The sequence below is a fragment of the Ylistrum balloti genome, unplaced genomic scaffold, assembly GCF_031769215.1.
Source record: "Ylistrum balloti isolate Yb309-2 unplaced genomic scaffold, AGI_CSIRO_Ybal_v1 Utg371130, whole genome shotgun sequence".
NCBI classification, from domain to species: Eukaryota; Metazoa; Mollusca; class Bivalvia; order Pectinida; family Pectinidae; genus Ylistrum; species Ylistrum balloti.
This window is the reverse complement of record NW_026782620.1, coordinates 121,761-139,814: the sequence shown is the minus strand read 5'-3', so window position 1 is coordinate 139,814 and position 18,054 is coordinate 121,761. Positions and strand designations below refer to the sequence as shown.

The window sequence follows — 18,054 nt, the reverse complement described above, 5'->3', positions numbered from 1 at the left end:
TTTCTACTGTTCAATGAAATAAATATCATGTTCTTTGTCTGTGATTTACTTATCACGTTAGTTCTTTGATATTTGAATACAAAAACTACCGAAAATTGGTAAAGGGGGATAACTCTTATGTTTAGGGCATATTGTCTTCTGGCATAACGACTTTATCTTCTTGTTCAGATGGATTGGAACACAACTGAAAAATGTTAAGATCTTACAAATTTCGCATTTTTTACATAAGAGCAGGTGTCCATATTTTGCGTGAGGGGCACCTTAATTGCAGAAAATGTCTGCATAGAGTGACCTCCCTTAACACCGGCATCATGCAGCCATGACGATTACGACGCCTCGCATGCTCAGTTTAAAATTGCAGCTTCATTACTTGCTGACGTAAAATGAACCGTCATCTTTGACATAACACTGACAAATTCGAATAAGCTGTCGGTGCAAAGTGCACCTAAAGACATAATGGTTGTTTAGACAAATGTAGAACGCTACCAACTTACACTGAATCGGTGGATGACTATGGAGACTAGAATTCTACTTGGTTTTCGAGTATTACATTATTAGTATGAACAAATGTAAAGTTAGAGAAAATGAATAAAACACACCGTGTTCGTGCAGAAACCCGTAAGTCAGCCATGACGTTTCTTAGACATACACAAGTCTAGGCAAGCTGGAAGACCTGTTTTACAGTATAAATGTAAGATTACTGTAGACCTACAAGTGAACCATATGCATGGAGCTTCGTTACATCCAAAGCGTAAGGGCTGCCTTCAACCCTGCCTACACCCAACTGGCGACGGACGGGCTATACCTTGCCTTGCCTCATACACGCTGCTCTGTCGGCGTCTGGAGTCTGCAACACCTGGCTTACAAGGTTTTAATGTAGTTTTTATAAACATCAGCCGCAGATGCATTGATCTTACAGTGCTGTAATTACTATAATACGAGAACGTACTGACAGTATAGTGTGTGTAGGTCGTTATCATTTTTGTTATTTACATGTGTTATAATTCAAAATTCATTGGTGTATGTGATGAAAAGGTCACTATAATGTCTTCATTCCATGACACTCCTCACAATTTTCATTTTAGCTTGCCAAAGCTTCACTAACATGAAAACTTGCATATATGTTTAGCAAGCTTGTAAGACTGGTGTCATGTCCCATTTTAAATACAGAGTTATGTTTTTTTAATATCTAATTTGTCTATTATGTAATTTCCTAACATATCACCTGCTTTTATTTGTAATTGTTTATCTTTAGGAAGTTAGAATGTTGTGTGTTAAATAATGAAATACAATAACTAATGAGTTCTGACATATTTGCAAAAACGTTTTACTAAAGGCAGATTGTCTACAGTGAAATTTCTCTAATATTTGACCTGTACACTCATTGAGCTTTCTTAATTAATAACATGAAATATAGTTAGTTTTTCATGTTTTGTTTTTAATTGTAGCCCCTTGAACTGGAGGGTCACAGAAAAATATTGACAAGTATCTCCTTGGGAAGTAGGAGTTCCCCAAAATTACTATGTTCAGCTGCAGAGGACTATGTGATAGTATGGAACCTGCTGCAGGCAAGGCAAATGGTGGACAAAGGTATTTGCTATAGATCTAGATAAATATAACATGGTCCCTGAATATCTATATACTGTTACCCTATAGCATGTACCCATTCTGAATATGACCGGTGTGTCCAGTAAGTCAGATTCTGGTGTTTGTTACAGGTGTACAGATCCGTGGTCAGATTATAGGTACATCTCTTGGACACATCCACTACTGCTCCTTCAGTCCTGATGATACACTGGTGGCCGCTTGTTGTGGATCAGAGGTCATCATCTTAGACACCAGTGTAAGTTTAAGTTTTACACTTATCTTGTTTCAGTATGTAAATGAAGACCAGTTGATAACCAATCTTAAACCAAGCATGAACAGGCTGCAGAAAAATTGCATCATTCTGTTTTCCAGTATCATTGTGCTTGATGAACACAGTTAATTATGAAGTGTCACATCAAGTATGATGTTATTTCTGTGTTATGTGAATGACCAGGTGTATGCAGCATGATTTATTGATACTTCAATACTTACAATTATTTTATTAACTCTGTTCATGGTGAAATCAATAACAACATTTGTCTGATAATAAGCCCATACCTAGTAATGATGCCATTACATCTGTGCTGTTGTTGACCTGTAATAAGCCTACCTCTTATTTTGAGTCAGAGGTTCTAGTGTGTTCTTTGACATCTATCAAAATTCATTGCTTTGAAAGAAATGGAAATGAAGAGCACATTTTGTTTGAAATCTTAGACAGAGCGACAGGTAGCAACTCTCGAGGGTCACACAAGTAAACTGACCAGTGCTGAATTCTGTCCACACTATTCTGCAACATTGGTCACCATTTCAGAGGACAGGACATTCAAGGTAAAACTTTTTTATGAAAAAATCAAAAGTGACATATAACACTTAGTTGTAATAACTGCCTTAAGAGTGAGCCATACCTAGAATAGTTCTTATGATTAGTTTCTACCCCTGCCCACTTTCAGTCTGCAGTAAATGTATGTTTAATAAATAAAACTTGCTCAGACAATGATTAAAATTTAGATTTTGTTATATTAATTTCAGTTTATTCTATATAGTCATTAAAATAATTCTTGTGTATAAATGCATGTCACTTAGGAATATTGATGCAATAAACCGCTAAGGTGATGAGCTGTACAGTAACACTACAACAAGATATAAACAAATTGTTTTTAGCTGTTTTAGGATTTATTATTGAGTTTGAAGTAAAATAAACTTGAAATACCCTCAGCCCAAACAATCAGTTCCACTGACCTAAAATGCCGAATTCTATCAAAATTGAAAAGTCACATTTCTGGCATGATTAAATTAGAGAAACCTTTGGTTTTGGGTATAGTTGGAGTATGAATTTAATACCAGTGGAAATCCTTCTCTCTGTGATATGGTATCATCTGTGTTTTCTCAGGTGTGGAATATAGAAGATTTTAGTTTGGTTTATCAGTCACCAATCCTTACCGCTTCTCCTTTCATCAGCATGGCCATGAATTTCTCCCAGCCACAGGTTGCTATAGGAACAGCTGATGGTCAGGTAATTATTTTATGGACATCACTGGGATGTTTTTTTTATCAACAGCAAAGTTATTGCCATTGGCTTTTCTTTATTTTACATATCAACCTGAAACATGACAAAGTATGACATGCACATGACTACACTTTTATGAAAGGCTTGATATTATCAATGACACTATTTTGAGATGGAGAATGGATGTGCATTTGTATTTCACATCATATGATTAGGTCCTCCTCCTTCACCACATCATCATCATCATCATCATCATCACATCATCATCATCATCATCATCATCATCATCAGGAGGGCATTTGGATTATCATGGCTACATGGTTTTAGACTATGTCTTGTGTTGTAGTTCTTTTTACTGTTAACTTGTTTTGTAAGTAATGAAATGTTTTGTTATAATCATTGAATTAATTTTAAATTACTGAATGAATGTGTGATTTTGGTTCCCTCCTTGTATAGGTACGAGTTTTTGATTTGACTGATGGAAAGGGGTTTAGGCAACTGCATCAAATTGATGTCACAAAACTTGTGAGGAAACAAAAATCTGCCCAACAGACTAGTTCACCCTCACCTACAGGTAAGAAAGCGATAATCATCAGTAAACAATATGGTGTCACTAATACACAGTATATAATATTGATATGGTTGACAATACATAATGTATCTAGAATTAACTGTGAAAAGTATACCTGGTAGATGCTCCATGTACATATTTAATTCTGTGATAGTTGAATTTGATAATTATTAAATGTGCAGGCCCAGTGACCATCAGTAGTAAACCTACATGGAAGAGAATTGACCAGAATGAGATGTTGCCAACTGGTGATCAGAATGTCGAAGATGAAGCTGAGACAGGCTGCTCAGTTCTGGGCCTTTACTTCACATACTTGCCACAAAGTGGTGATGTAGAGGAAAATTCATCAAAACCTGTGTTCTTACAACACAACAGCACAGTAGTAAAGTAGGTACTATACTGAATACCAAAATCTAACTTTTTATGATTATGTATACATTTAGTTATATATAAGCCATACGCCATTTACCGTAAGTCAAGAGTGAAATCTAAATAATATCATACATTTGATCAATGTATCTGATTGCCCAGAAACACCTGATGTACCTGTAATAGGAGGGACTGTTATATCAGCAGGGGTGATAGTACATTGTAACACTGACGATAGATGTACTGGAATAACTATTATTTGTAACTCATATATAGAATGATAAAATAATTACTTGCAGGGAACTTCTGAGCACCAGTCCTATGCTGGTGGTGGGGACTACAGGTGCCCTTTTTCAGATCAATGCCAAGACACTGGATGTTTGTAAATTTTGGGATCTGCAAGGTAGGACAACTGATAATACATGTCTGTTCAATACTGTTGCCAAATCAGCATATTTATATCTGTTTTCAAGGTAGCAAATTAATAAATGTTATCAGGGTAAAATCTTCAATATCATAAGGGTAAACCCTCATCACTGTTATCAAGGTAAAACCTTCATCTCCATTATCAGGGAAAACCTTCATCACTGTTATCAGGGTAAAACCTTCATCATTATTATCAGGGTAATACTTATAACACTCATATGACTGTTATCAAGCAATACTACTTTCTTGGACTAAGCGTTTATTTGACTGCTATTTGATACATGTATACATATTGTGGTGTAGTGATGGTTTACTGTTGTAGATCCACTCCTAGTTTTAGATCATCTAATATGCTATTGTACTTTATCCACAGATCCTGTACAGATTGATAACGGCCTTGTTACAGAAAATATGTCCATAAATGCCGCAGGGGCCATCTACATTTCCCAGAGTGCTAATACACAAAAGGTTTGTCTGTCTTCATTATATAATAGAGTGTCTTCATTTGATTTATGCTATTGAATGATGCTATTGAATGGGGCTATTACAAAGTACTTTCTGGTCTAGTAAACATATATTCAGAATACTCCTAACATGTGATATTTTTACCATTTGGCAGCTGTGGTGTATTGTCTGTGGTCATTTTCAAAACACAGTCCATATTTTGGAATGGTGCCATGGATCAGCTATAGACAAGGTGACCTCTGACCTTGGCAACATTGAGGTTGATGATCAAGATTCTAACTTACCCTCATGGGCAAAGGACAGTGTGGACACCAGGGATTTGATTGCTCAGGCCCAGAAAGCAGATGAACTTACTGTCCTCTCCAAGTGAGTATCCATTTAAGAGTTTTATCTTCTGTTCATATTATATAATTGGTGATAATCTGTGTGTGATAATCGCCTGGTGACAGTCTGTGTGTGATAATCGCCTGGTGACAGTCTGTGTGTGATAATCGCCTGGTGACAGTCTGTATATGATAATCGCCTGGTGACAGTCTGTGTGTGATAATCACCTGGTGACAGTCTGTGTGTGATAATCACCTGGTGACAGTCTGTGTGTGATGACCACCTGGTGACAGTCTGTGTGTGATGATCACCTGGTGACAGTCTGTGTGTGATGATTACCTGGTGACAGTCTGTATGTGATGATTACCTGGTGACAGTCTGTGTGTGATGATCACCTGGTGACAGTCTGTGTGTGATGACCACCTGGTGACAGTCTGTGTGTGATGATCACCTGGTGACAGTCTGTGTGTGATGATCACCTGGTGACAGTCTGTGTGTGATGACCACCTGGTGACAGTCTGTGTGTGATGACCACCTGGTGACAGTCTGTGTGTGATGATTACCTGGTGACAGTCTGTGTGTGATGACCACCTGGTGACAGTCTGTGTGTGATGACCACCTGGTGACAGTCTGTGTGTGATGATCACCTGGTGACAGTCTGTGTGTGATGATTACCTGGTGACAGTCTGTGTGTGATGACCACCTGGTGACAGTCTGTGTGTGATGATTACCTGGTGACAGTCTGTGTGTGATGATCACCTGGTGACAGTCTGTGTGTGATGACCACCTGGTGACAGTCTGTGTGTGATGATTACCTGGTGACAGTCTGTGTGTGATTAACACCTGGTGACAGTCTGTGTGTGATGATCACCTGGTGACAGTCTGTGTGTGATGATCACCTGGTGACAGTCTGTGTGTGATGACCACCTGGTGACAGTCTGTGTGTGATGATTACCTGGTGACAGTCTGTGTGTGATGACCACCTGGTGACAGTCTGTGTGTGATGACCACCTGGTGACAGTCTGTGTGTGATGATTACCTGGTGACAGTCTGTGTGTGATGATCAGTGACTGTGTGTGATAATCACCTGGTGACAGTCTGTGTGTGATAAACACCTGGTGACAGTCTGTGTGTGACAGTCTGTGTGTGATGATCACCTGGTGACAGTCTGTGTGTGATGATCACCTGGTGACAGTCTGTGTGTGATGACCACCTGGTGACAGTCTGTGTGTGATGACCACCTGGTGACAGTCTGTGTGTGATGACTACCTGTTGACAGTCTGTGTGTGATGACCACCTGTTGACAGTCTGTGTGTGATGACCACCTGGTGACAGTCTGTGTGTGATGATCACCTGGTGACAGTCTGTGTGTGATGACCACCTGGTGACAGTCTGTGTGTGATGATTACCTGGTGACAGTCTGTGTGTGATGACCACCTGGTGACAGTCTGTGTGTGATGATCACCTGGTGACAGTCTGTGTGTGATGACCACCTGGTGACAGTCTGTGTGTGATGATTACCTGGTGACAGTCTGTGTGTGATGACCACCTGGTGACAGTCTGTGTGTGATAATCACCTGGTGACAGTCTGTGTGTGATGACCACCTGGTGACAGTCTGTGTGTGATGATTACCTGGTGACAGTCTGTGTGTGATGACCACCTGTTGACAGTCTGTGTGTGATGACCACCTGGTGACAGTCTGTGTGTGATGACCACCTGTTGACAGTCTGTGTGTGATGACCACCTGGTGACAGTCTGTGTGTGATGACCACCTGGTGACAGTCTGTATGTGATGATAACTTCAGTCAAATTATGAAATATATTCAAATATATTTTCAATATTTATGAAAATGATTTCAGGGTTCTAAAATTATTCTGATATTTTCAGTGTTGCATTAGCTGATAACTCCCCGCTCAGATCTGAGCTTGTCTTTAAACAGAAGGAGGACACCAGGACAAAGAAACAGAAAGGTTTGAAGGCTAATTTAATTTACGATCACATCAAGTGACCTGTAAAACTGTAGAAGTTTCCATCTTTATTCTAGATAGAATTAGTTTTCATCATGATGCTGAACATTACTGATACAAAGATATATCACATGGTTTCCTTGTTATACAGTGAATGTACCAATGTAGTATTTCCCCATGTGTTACTTATGTATAATATAGCCTATTGTGATAATAGGTCTAGATAATAAAATGACGTCATACATGCCAACAGGTTGTATTGTAACATAACAATGGAGACCATAGATTAAGATTGGAAATGAATTTTGACAATCCTGTGATAAAAAGGATATTAAATTTGTTTCTGTTTGGTTTGTGAATTATGAAACTCGTCACAAATCATTTTTGCTTGTTAACTGTTACTTCATATTTCTGAACTCATTTCATAAATCATGCATTAAATGAAAACTCTTGTAATGTTCTATATATATACGATTTCCTATGCTAAGTAGAAGATTACTTATAAATGATATGTTGATAGGTTATCTGACCCCTAACAAGAAGTCTGGACAACGTATTGAAGACCAGCCATTGACATTCAAAACCAGTGTCAAATCCTCGGGATACACTGCCACTCCAAGGTAACTTCATTAGCCCACCACCATCAGATGGTAGGCTAATCACATTGCTTTATGTCCGTGGTCCATGGTCTGTTCATCTGTAATCAATTGTTTTTATTGCTATTTCTTGAGAACTATTGGATGTATCTTTCTAAAATTTTGTATGTAGATTCCCCTTTGTCTCTAGTTGTATCCTGTTGATGTTGAGACTGATCACAGAAACGAAATGTTGACAGTCTTGGATTTTACAATTATTGTTCCCCAAAGATAAATGACCCGCAAGGTAACTTTATATAATTTTCAAATGTTCAAAGGCTCCAAAATTAAGGTAACTTTATAATTGTCAATTCCTGTCTAAAATTAAGGTCACTTTGTCAGCATGTCCCTTCTTTTAAATCAAGGTCACTTTTTCAACAGTTCCTCATTGCTTTAATCAAGGCATTACTGTATATTTATATAGTTGTCAACAGTTCCTTAAAGCTTTCTACAGTGTTGTTTTTGTGTTACATAACCCTTCCAAATTAGCTTAATATTTGTCAGTTATAAATAGCATTGACATTGTGTTGGTACAAACCAGATAAAAGGTGAAAAACCTTAAAAAGACTTGTGATCGTATTATAGGAATACAATGTTTAAACCAAGAACAGACTTCTCTAGTAGTGCTTCAGGAGCCAGACGACTGCCAAAGTCAGCTTCATCTGGATCTGTTGTTGGGTAAGTTTCAAGGCGTTATCAGTTTACAAATCTGATGGATATTAATCAGGAAACATTGGGAAGGACAATGATAATTTTAAAACTGAGGGTATTGAAACCCCAAAATGTCAAGTGGCGATGCCTGTAAGAGGAAATTTGTTAATTAAGATTCTTTTCTCATCCAATGTAAGCCTTGGCACATCTTAACCAATTTTCTTTTGGAGCAACCTTGGGGAGTTTAATCAAATTTATGTAACTGAAGGTATTGTAATCCCAAGGGATGAGGCCAATAAGGGAAATTTTTGGGAATTTGGTTTTTATGTCTCGACAGATTTCAATCAAATTTATTTTGAAGTATCAGTGGGGAAGGGTTATAACCTCATTTTGATGCAATCCTGGGGGCCTTTATTGGATGGAGGTGTCACACCAAACAGGAAATTGGCTGATTTCAACATCATTGCATCTGAAACAAAACTAGGTTGACCCTCAATGAAGGGAACCCGTACCAGGAACAGGGACTCCCAAGGGTAAATTGTGTCATATTTGGCTTAAAACGTCTCAGTGGATTTCATGAGGGAATGAGTTCATTTGACTGTTAGGGACAAAGAGCAGGATAACCAATGGGAAATTTCCTGATTTCAAACAATTTGGTCTGAAACATCACTGAGGAAGGCAGTTATTTCTGAAATAAATTCTGCAAATACCTGCTGACAAGTTTATTGAAGAGAGATCTCCATTAGGAGAAATTTGATAGTTGCTTTAAATCCTTCTCCTCCTTTGTGCTTGCAGTCTGTAACCACATTTAGTTTAAAATATGACTTGGGCAATATTTGATATAAATGATATTGTTCTTTCTGACCTTGGGACTAGAGATGCACTTTCTAATAGGTGAAATTGGGGTCTTGCTTTTAAATCCTACTTCTCCTGAAGGTTTACATCTAGTCTAAAGGATCACTTTGGCAAGCTGAACACATTTTGTAGAAATGAAGTTACTGTTATCCCTGAGGCCAAAGGAGGAGAATTCTCTTCATTCTGTTGAACTACTGCATGAATCCTAAACATGTTTGACCAGAAATGTCATTGCCAGAAACTGAAATATTTTGTATAAATGGAATTTTTATATCCACAGATGTTGACATAATTGCCCTTTATATCTATTTCCACAGGAAGGTGAACCAGAAACAATACCCTACTGACTGTGCTCCACCAGCATTGTTACACACCAAGTTGAATGTCGCTGAACGCCCAACACCAATCCACAGTGTTAAATTTTCTGGTACTGTTGCTAAATGGACATGTAATATAAGTCATCAACAAATATTTTGTGGTACTGTGACCACACGAACAAAATTTTACCTTAGTTAATTTTACAATGAAACTGAACACACAAAGATACAGTAGATGTTTCACAACCAGAAACATTAATTATTATGATGTTTAAGTAAGACTGGATAAGGTACATTGATGTTTAGGTATTTTTGATTTTATATCTGATGTAGATGATGGACAATGTCTGGCATGTGGATTGGCCAACAAGTCAGCACAGATGTTTTCCATGCCCTTGACGGGTAAAGGCTCCAGCTTTGTAGGTAAGTGTCACTATGACATGACCTGTTGACCATCTCTACAAAAACATTTCAACTTTTGTTTATTTTGGTATAAAGACATAAACACCTGTTTTACTGACAGTGGAAATATTACACCAGCGATTTTCGCTTTGTGTTAATTGTGACTGCAGGTCATGACCACACTGTGTCTTGTGTAAACTGGAGTCACGATGGTAACTGGTTGATCAGTTCGTCAGATGACAGGACAGCCTGTGTATGGGGGAAGGGACGGGCTGAGCCCCTTATGACCTTCACAACAACAGTCAATAACTTCTCTGTTGACAAGGAAGGAGCTCAGCCACAGAAAGTCAGCAAGGTAAGGGTCAGACAAGGAGGTAGCTTGTTGACTACAATCAGATGATCAGGAAAACAGTTTTAATCCTCACATATTATGCTGCCATATTTAAATCAATGGAAAAGAACAGCTGTTGATGCAGATTATTATATTTAGATCTTTTACACAAATGTCAAATGAAAATCAGTCAATAAACTCACTAGGTAATTTTTGATGTCTTGGTTGTGTTCTTCTTAAGGTCATATTGTGTTCATACATTTGTATTCATCAATTATGTTAATCTGTGACATTCCTCTGGACAACCCCTGTGTTCCCTATTGAAGTTGATTGTTTCCTCCTTGTCCATTTCTGTGCAATTACTATGGACAACCCTCTGTTCCCCATGGAGATTAATTGTTGTCTGCTTTGTCCATTTCTGTGCAATTACTATGGACAACCCTCTGTTCCCCATGGAGATTAATTGTTTTCCTCATTGTCTATTTCTATGACAATCATCAAGATCTTCTGCTTCCTAAGGACAATCTTCTGTTCCTTATGGAAGTTAATTGTCTCCTCCTTGTCTATTTCTATAGTGTTCCCAAGGATAACCAATCCATTCCTCCAGGATGTTAATTGTTGTCATCTTGTCTATTTCTGTGGTGTTCCCCAGGATAACCCATCCATTCCTCCAGGATGTTAATTGTCTCCTCCTTGTCTATTTCTGTGGTGTTCCCCAAGGATAACCAATCCATTCCTCCAGGATGTTAATTGTTGTCATCTTGTCTATTTCTGTGGTGTTCCCCAAGGATAACCAATCCATTCCTCCAGGATGTTAATTGTTGTCATCTTGTCTATTTCTGTGGTGTTCCCCAGGATAACCCAACCATTCCTCCAGGAAGTTGATTGATGCCATCTTGTCAATTTCTGTGGTGTTCCCCAGGATAACCCATCTATTCCTCCAGGAAGTTAATTGTTGCCATCTTGTCTATTTCTGTGGTGTTCCCCAAGGATAACCAATCCATTCCTCCAGGATGTTAATTGTTGTCATCTTGTCTATTTCTGTGGTGTTCCCCTGGATAACCCATCCATTCCTCCAGGATGTTAATTGTTGTCATCTTGTCTATTTCTGTGGTGTTCCCCTGGATAACCCATCCAATCCTCTAGATAACCAATCCATTCCTCTAGGAAGTTAATTGTTGCCATCTTGTCTATTTCTGTGGTGTTCCCCAAGGATAACCCAACCATTCCTCTAGGAAGTTAATTGTTGCCATCTTGTCTATTTCTGTGGTGTTCCCCAAGGATAACCCAACCATTCCTCTAGGAAGTTAATTGTTGACATCTTGTCTGTTTCTGTGGTGTTCCCCTGGATAACCCATCCATTCCTCTAGGAAGTTAATTGTTGACATCTTGTCTGTTTCTGTGGTGTTCCCCTGGATAACCCATCCATTCCTCTAGGAAGTTAATTGTTGACATCTTGTCTATTTCTGTGGTGTTCCCCAAGGATAACCAATCCATTCCTCCAGGATGTTAATTGTTGTCATCTTGTCTATTTCTGTGGTGTTCCCCAAGGATAACCCATCCATTCCTCTAGGAAGTTAATTGTTGTCATCTTGTCTATCTTTGTGGTGTTCCCTAGGACAGTCCCTCTATTCCCCAGGGAGGTTGATTGTTTCCTACATAGTGTTACATTGTGTATGTATTAATTTCCTATATCTGTTCCGTTTCCTAGGACAATCCTCTATTCCCCACGGAATTTGATTGTTTCCTACATAGTGTTACATTGCGTATGTATTAATTTCCTATATCTGTTCCGTTTCCTAGGACAACCCTCTATTCCCCAGGGAGGTTGATTGTTTCCTACATAGTGTTACATTGTGTATGTATTAATTTTCGATATCTGTTCCGTTTCCTAGGAGAACCCTCTATTCCCCAGGGAGGTGAAGTTTGGTCGGTTCTACTACATGGACAAGTTTATCCTCCTCACCTCAGGAAGTACAATGTTTATGTACAAGTATCACCTGGATCTCACCAAACAGGATATCAAAAGGTGAGTCGGGCAACAACATGTTTAGCCTGGTCAAAAGCAGGTTTTTCTTACTTGGCAAGACATGTACAGCTACCATAACATGAAAAGAAGATTTGAAAAATTTAGTAATTTGTACACACATAATTCTGGTATGATGTCTTTTGTTCCCTTTAGGTAGAAGTTACAGTAAAATTGTTTAATTCAATTGTGTTTTACTGTGCATTTAATGGAGTTTTTCTCCTTCACTCAATATATGCCCAAACTTGTGTTACTTTTGCTGTTTTGCTGTAGATACCTGAGTAAGAGTAGATACAAGTTGGTGACAAGTTTTAGTCTGGAGGCACAACAGATCACAGCACTGTCAGCAGTCAATGGTTTCTATTCCTGTATCCTTATCTCATTAAATTGCTGTGTAATACAGAAATGTTCACATCTTATTGCATTTGTTGAATTTGTCAAATTATCTGATATGAAATAAGATTAGGATAAGCATCACTCACTATTATGTAGTTTAATGACACACATGAGTGCAAGATTCCATATATCACATTACTCATAGTTAAAAGAAAATAAAGAAAAAGCTCTGCTTTAAAGATATCATCTACATGTAAAACTAATGCATTTTGACACAGAAAATGGGATTTTCATGGTCATGTGACATTATCTATTGTTTTAATGCTGTTATAACATGTTTGGCAGACAGTGTTTATGACATGGGAATATCAGGTGGTAGAATATTATATAGTTTGGAGAGAAGAGTTGTTTGAGATTTTGATTCAATAGGAAGACCATACATATGGTCTCGTTTGTACAAATGTACTTTAAAGTCCTTGACGAGTGGCCAGATCTGGTGTTGTGTGCTGGGACTAACAAAAGTGTAGAGATCAGAGATATGAATGTTGATCAAACGGTGCGAACAATGAGTGATGTCCACACAAAGCCAGCTCACACAATCTGTCAGAATGAGGTAGGGCCTTCCACTCCATTTCCAGTTAACTACCTGTTTATACACAAATACTTGATACAGGGAAGTCACATATCCTATCAGCTACAGATAGATGTTTATACAATGAATTTGTCTGTCCCATCAGTTAACATGCATAGATATTTTATCATCAATGGTATTGGAAGTATGCTCAATTTCAAATGATATTTTTCCTCTCACAAATTTTTCTAGGGATCTACCTTTACTTCCCATCCTCCAGATGCATATGACCTGTTTGTGACGGCCGCTGTAGGAGATTGTATTAAACTGTGGGACATGCGAACCAACAGGTGATAATCTGGTGATTTATCTCTTAGTTATAGTTATATCATTTTTCTAACATGTATATCAGCTTTATCAAAATTCTCTTATTTTCAAAATCAATATTCATTTGTTGAATGTCTATTTCAAATGACAATTAATTGAAACAGAGAGAATTAAGGGAAGCAACTCCTGAAGTCAAGTTTCCAAACAATATATTCTACATTCTTCTATAGCTGGGTTGCTGACATGTTTGTGCTATCAATTCAGTACTGGTAGATGAAGTTAAATGAACATGGTAATTTGGCCTTTTATATAAAATGTCAGTCAGCCATTATTGAACAGGATCAATAATCGCATAAATGTTACTTCCAAAATTTGTTATGTTGAAAAGCATTTTATATATAAGTGTCACACATCTTAAAATGTGATGTTGAAACCAGTTATATGTGATTCATACCCCAATACATCATAGAAATTGCCACCCAGCTATTTAACCTGTATTCTGTAATTTGCTGTAGATGTGTGAGGAGGTATGAAGGTCACCTTAACAGAGTATATCCATGTGGTGTGGATCTCAGTCCTTGTGGACGTTACTTAGCAACTGGTTCTGAAGATAGATCAGTAAGTAAAACTATCACCAACAATTGGTGACTCTGAGTGGCTGTAAAATGTCCAAAATGTAGAGTCAGAACTATGTTATATCATTTAAATCTCATACCTTATCAGCATTGTGATGCATGCACTCATACCATATACAGTAGTGCTGGTAAGAAAATTTGTGTGACACAACAACTGAGAAAACTTGTAGTACTGGGACAAGGGGCCTTTAACGTCCTCTGTTATGGAGGTAATTCATTACATATGGTGTCACTTGTAAAATTTGATGTTATAATATTGATTTTTTTTCTACACTTTGATTTATATTTTTCCTAAAGCTCCTATCTATTATTGCTGTTTAAGCCTTGTATGCTTTAGAGTTGACAGACATTGTCAGGCTTAACAATTCAACAAGATTGTGTTTATGTATATATCAGTGTTTTGTTTTGTAGACATACATCTATGACATAAGAACTGGGACATATTGTCACAAGCTGACTGACCATACAGATGTGGTTTCTGATGTTGCCTTTCACCCTAAATATCCACAGGTAAGTTTGTCCACATGTTGCATTGATGTTGGACCGAATATCCACAGGTAAGTTGGTCCAGATGTTGCATTGATATTGGACCAAATGTATACAAGAAAGTTGGTCCAGATGTTGCACTGATATTGGACCATATATCCACAGATAAGTTGGTCATGATGTTGCAATGATATTGGACCAAATATCCACAGGTAAGTTTGTCTAGATGTTGCACTGATATTGGACCAAATATCCACAGGTAAGTTTGTCTAGATGTTGCACTGATATTGGACCAAATATCCACAGGTAAGTTTGTCTAGATGTTGCACTGATATTGGACCAAATATCCACAGGCAAGTTTGTCTAGATGTTGCACTGATATTGGACCAAATATCCACAGGTAAGTTTGTCTAGATGTTGCACTGATATTGGACCAAATATCCACAGGTAAGTTTGTCTAGATGTTGCACTGATATTGGACCAAATATCCACAGGCAAGTTTGTCTAGATGTTGCACTGATATTGGACCAAATATCCACAGGCAAGTTTGTCTAGATGTTGCACTGATATTGGACCAAATATCCACAGTTAAGTTAGTCCAGATGTTGCACTGATATTGGACCAAATATCCACAGATAAGTTGGTCATGATGTTGCAATGATATTGGACCAAATATCCGCAGATAAGTTGGTCATGATGTCGCAATGATATTGGACCAAATATCCACAGGTAAGTTTGTCTAGATGTTGCACTGATATTGGACCAAATATCCACAGGTAAGTTTGTCTAGATGTTGCACTGATATTGGACCAAATATCCACAGATAAGTTGGTCATGATGTTGCAATGATATTGGACCAAATATCCACAGGCAAGTTTGTCTAGATGTTGCACTGATATTGGACCAAATATCCACAGGCAAGTTTGTCTAGATGTTGCACTGATATTGGACCAAATATCCACAGTTAAGTTAGTCCAGATGTTGCACTGATATTGGACCAAATATCCACAGATAAGTTGGTCATGATGTTGCAATGATATTGGACCAAATATCCGCAGATAAGTTGGTCATGATGTCGCAATGATATTGGACCAAATATCCACAGGTAAGTTTGTCTAGATGTTGCACTGATATTGGACCAAATATCTACAGATAAGTTGGTCCAGGTGTTGCACTGATATTGGACCAAATGTATACAGGCAAGTTTGTCCAGATGTTGCACTGATATTGGACCAAATATCCACAGGCAAGAGCAAGTTTGTCTAGATGTTGCACTGATATTGGACCAAATATCCACAGTTAAGTTAGTCCAGGTGTTGCACTGATATTGGACCAAATGTATACAGGCAAGTTTGTTCAGATATTGCACTGATTTTGGACCAAATATCCATAGTTGAGTTGGTCCAGACAATGAACTGATATTGGACCAAAATACACTGGTAAGTCGGTAAGTCGGTCGTGGTACTTATATCAAATGTTTTGCTATGCCAAAGTTTATTTGAAATTACATGTACACTGTATTTGAAAAGTGTTTTATTTAAAGTATGAAATTGCTCAGGGTTTCATGTATACTTTTGCTATTTTCAGCTCCTCTCATGTTCTTTGGCTGGGAAGTTGGTGCTTTATTCAGACAAGATATCCAGCTGATATTGTGTATAGTAGTGGTGCTTTGTTAGATTAGAAGCAGGAAGTGTTGGTGCCACTGCTACATGGACTAGAACATGTGAACATGTAATTTATCATAACTTCTCCTACATCAAAACATTGGCAGGGATCTCAAATACAAGGACTGCAAGATATCAATGTTCTGTCTATGAATCACAGGTAGATACAACTTTAAATGTCATAGTTTTCTGATTTTTAACTGATGGCGTACTCTTCTTTACATCCCTATTCTGTGTTAATTTCAAAAATGTAAAAGTTGCAGACATTCTGATACAGTCTGACCTGTATATATCTGTGTCACACATCTAAGCAGGAATTTTTACCATAGTGGAGAGAAATTGACTATTTTGAGCATGTAATGACTGACATGGTTCAAATGACTTGTCTGTACTGGAGAGAAATTTACTATTTTGAGCATGTAATGACTGACATGATTCAAATGACTTTCTGTACTGGAGAGAAATTTACTGTTTTGAGCATGTAATGACTGACATGGTTCAAATGACTTGTCTGTACTGGAGAGAAATTGACTATTTTGAGCATGTAATGACTGACATGGTTCAAATGACTTTCTGTACTGGAGAGAAATTGACTATTTTGAGCATGTAATGACTGACATGGTTCAAATGACTTTCTGTACTGGAGAGAAATTGACTATTTTGAGCATGTAATGACTGACATGGTTCAAATGACTTTCTGTACTGGAGAGAAATTGACTGTTTTGAGCATGTAATGACTGACATGGTTCAGATGACTTGTCTGTACTGGAGAGAAATTTACTGTTTTGAGCATGTAATGACTGACATGGTTCAAATGACTTTCTGTACTGGAGAGAAATTGACTATTTTGAGCATGTAATGATTGACATGGTTCAAATGACTTGTCTGTACTGGAGAGAAATTGACTATTTTGAGCATGTAATGACTGACATGGTTCAAATGACTTGTCTGTACTGGAGAGAAATTTACTATTTTGAGCATGTAATGACTGACATGGTTCAAATGACTTGTCTGTACTGGAGAGAAATTTACTTTTTTGAGCATGTAATGACTGACATGGTTCAAATGACTTGTCTGTACTGGAGAGAAATTGACTATTTTGAGCATGTAATGACTGACATGGTTCAAATGACTTGTCTGTACTGGAGAGAAATTGACTATTTTGAGGATGTAATGACTGACTTGGTTCAAATGACTTTCTGTACTGGAGAGAAATTGACTATTTTGAGCATGTAATGACTGACATGGTTCAAATGACTTTCTGTACTGGAGAGAAATTGACTATTTTGAGCATGTAATGACTGACATGGTTCAGATGACTTGTCTGTACTGGAGAGAAATTTAGATTTTTTTTAATGTTTATCCTGATTCCTTAGTTTCTGTAAATCACTTAGATTTCATGAAGATTTTATTTTGCATTTTGTGAACTCACTGCTGCAGACATATTTGAGAAACATGATTTCGCAAATACCAATATAGAAATGACTGAATTCGTGAATGATAAGCTATCAGAAATATGGACTCTGGAAAACTTCTATATCTGCAAATGTGACTATACCTGAAAAGTGATTATTTATGTGACACATGTTGAGTACAAGCT

General features: G+C 37.7%; 1 protein-coding gene across 1 annotated transcript; it reads left to right on the top strand.

The window, feature by feature from the left end:
• Positions 1-727: 727 nt before the first annotated feature.
• Positions 728-16,437, top strand: LOC132560907 (WD repeat-containing protein 27-like). Its single transcript, XM_060225611.1, has 23 exons — positions 728-868; positions 1,449-1,590; positions 1,719-1,843; positions 2,302-2,415; positions 2,978-3,100; positions 3,551-3,668; positions 3,848-4,052; positions 4,334-4,437; positions 4,834-4,928; positions 5,080-5,291; positions 7,139-7,221; positions 7,739-7,838; positions 8,439-8,531; positions 9,677-9,786; positions 10,010-10,099; positions 10,249-10,433; positions 12,305-12,438; positions 12,709-12,803; positions 13,263-13,384; positions 13,595-13,692; positions 14,185-14,287; positions 14,716-14,814; positions 16,378-16,437. Exons 1-23 carry the CDS (start codon positions 728-730, stop codon positions 16,435-16,437), a joined length of 2,751 nt encoding a protein of 916 aa, XP_060081594.1.
• Positions 16,438-18,054: the final 1,617 nt, after the last annotated feature.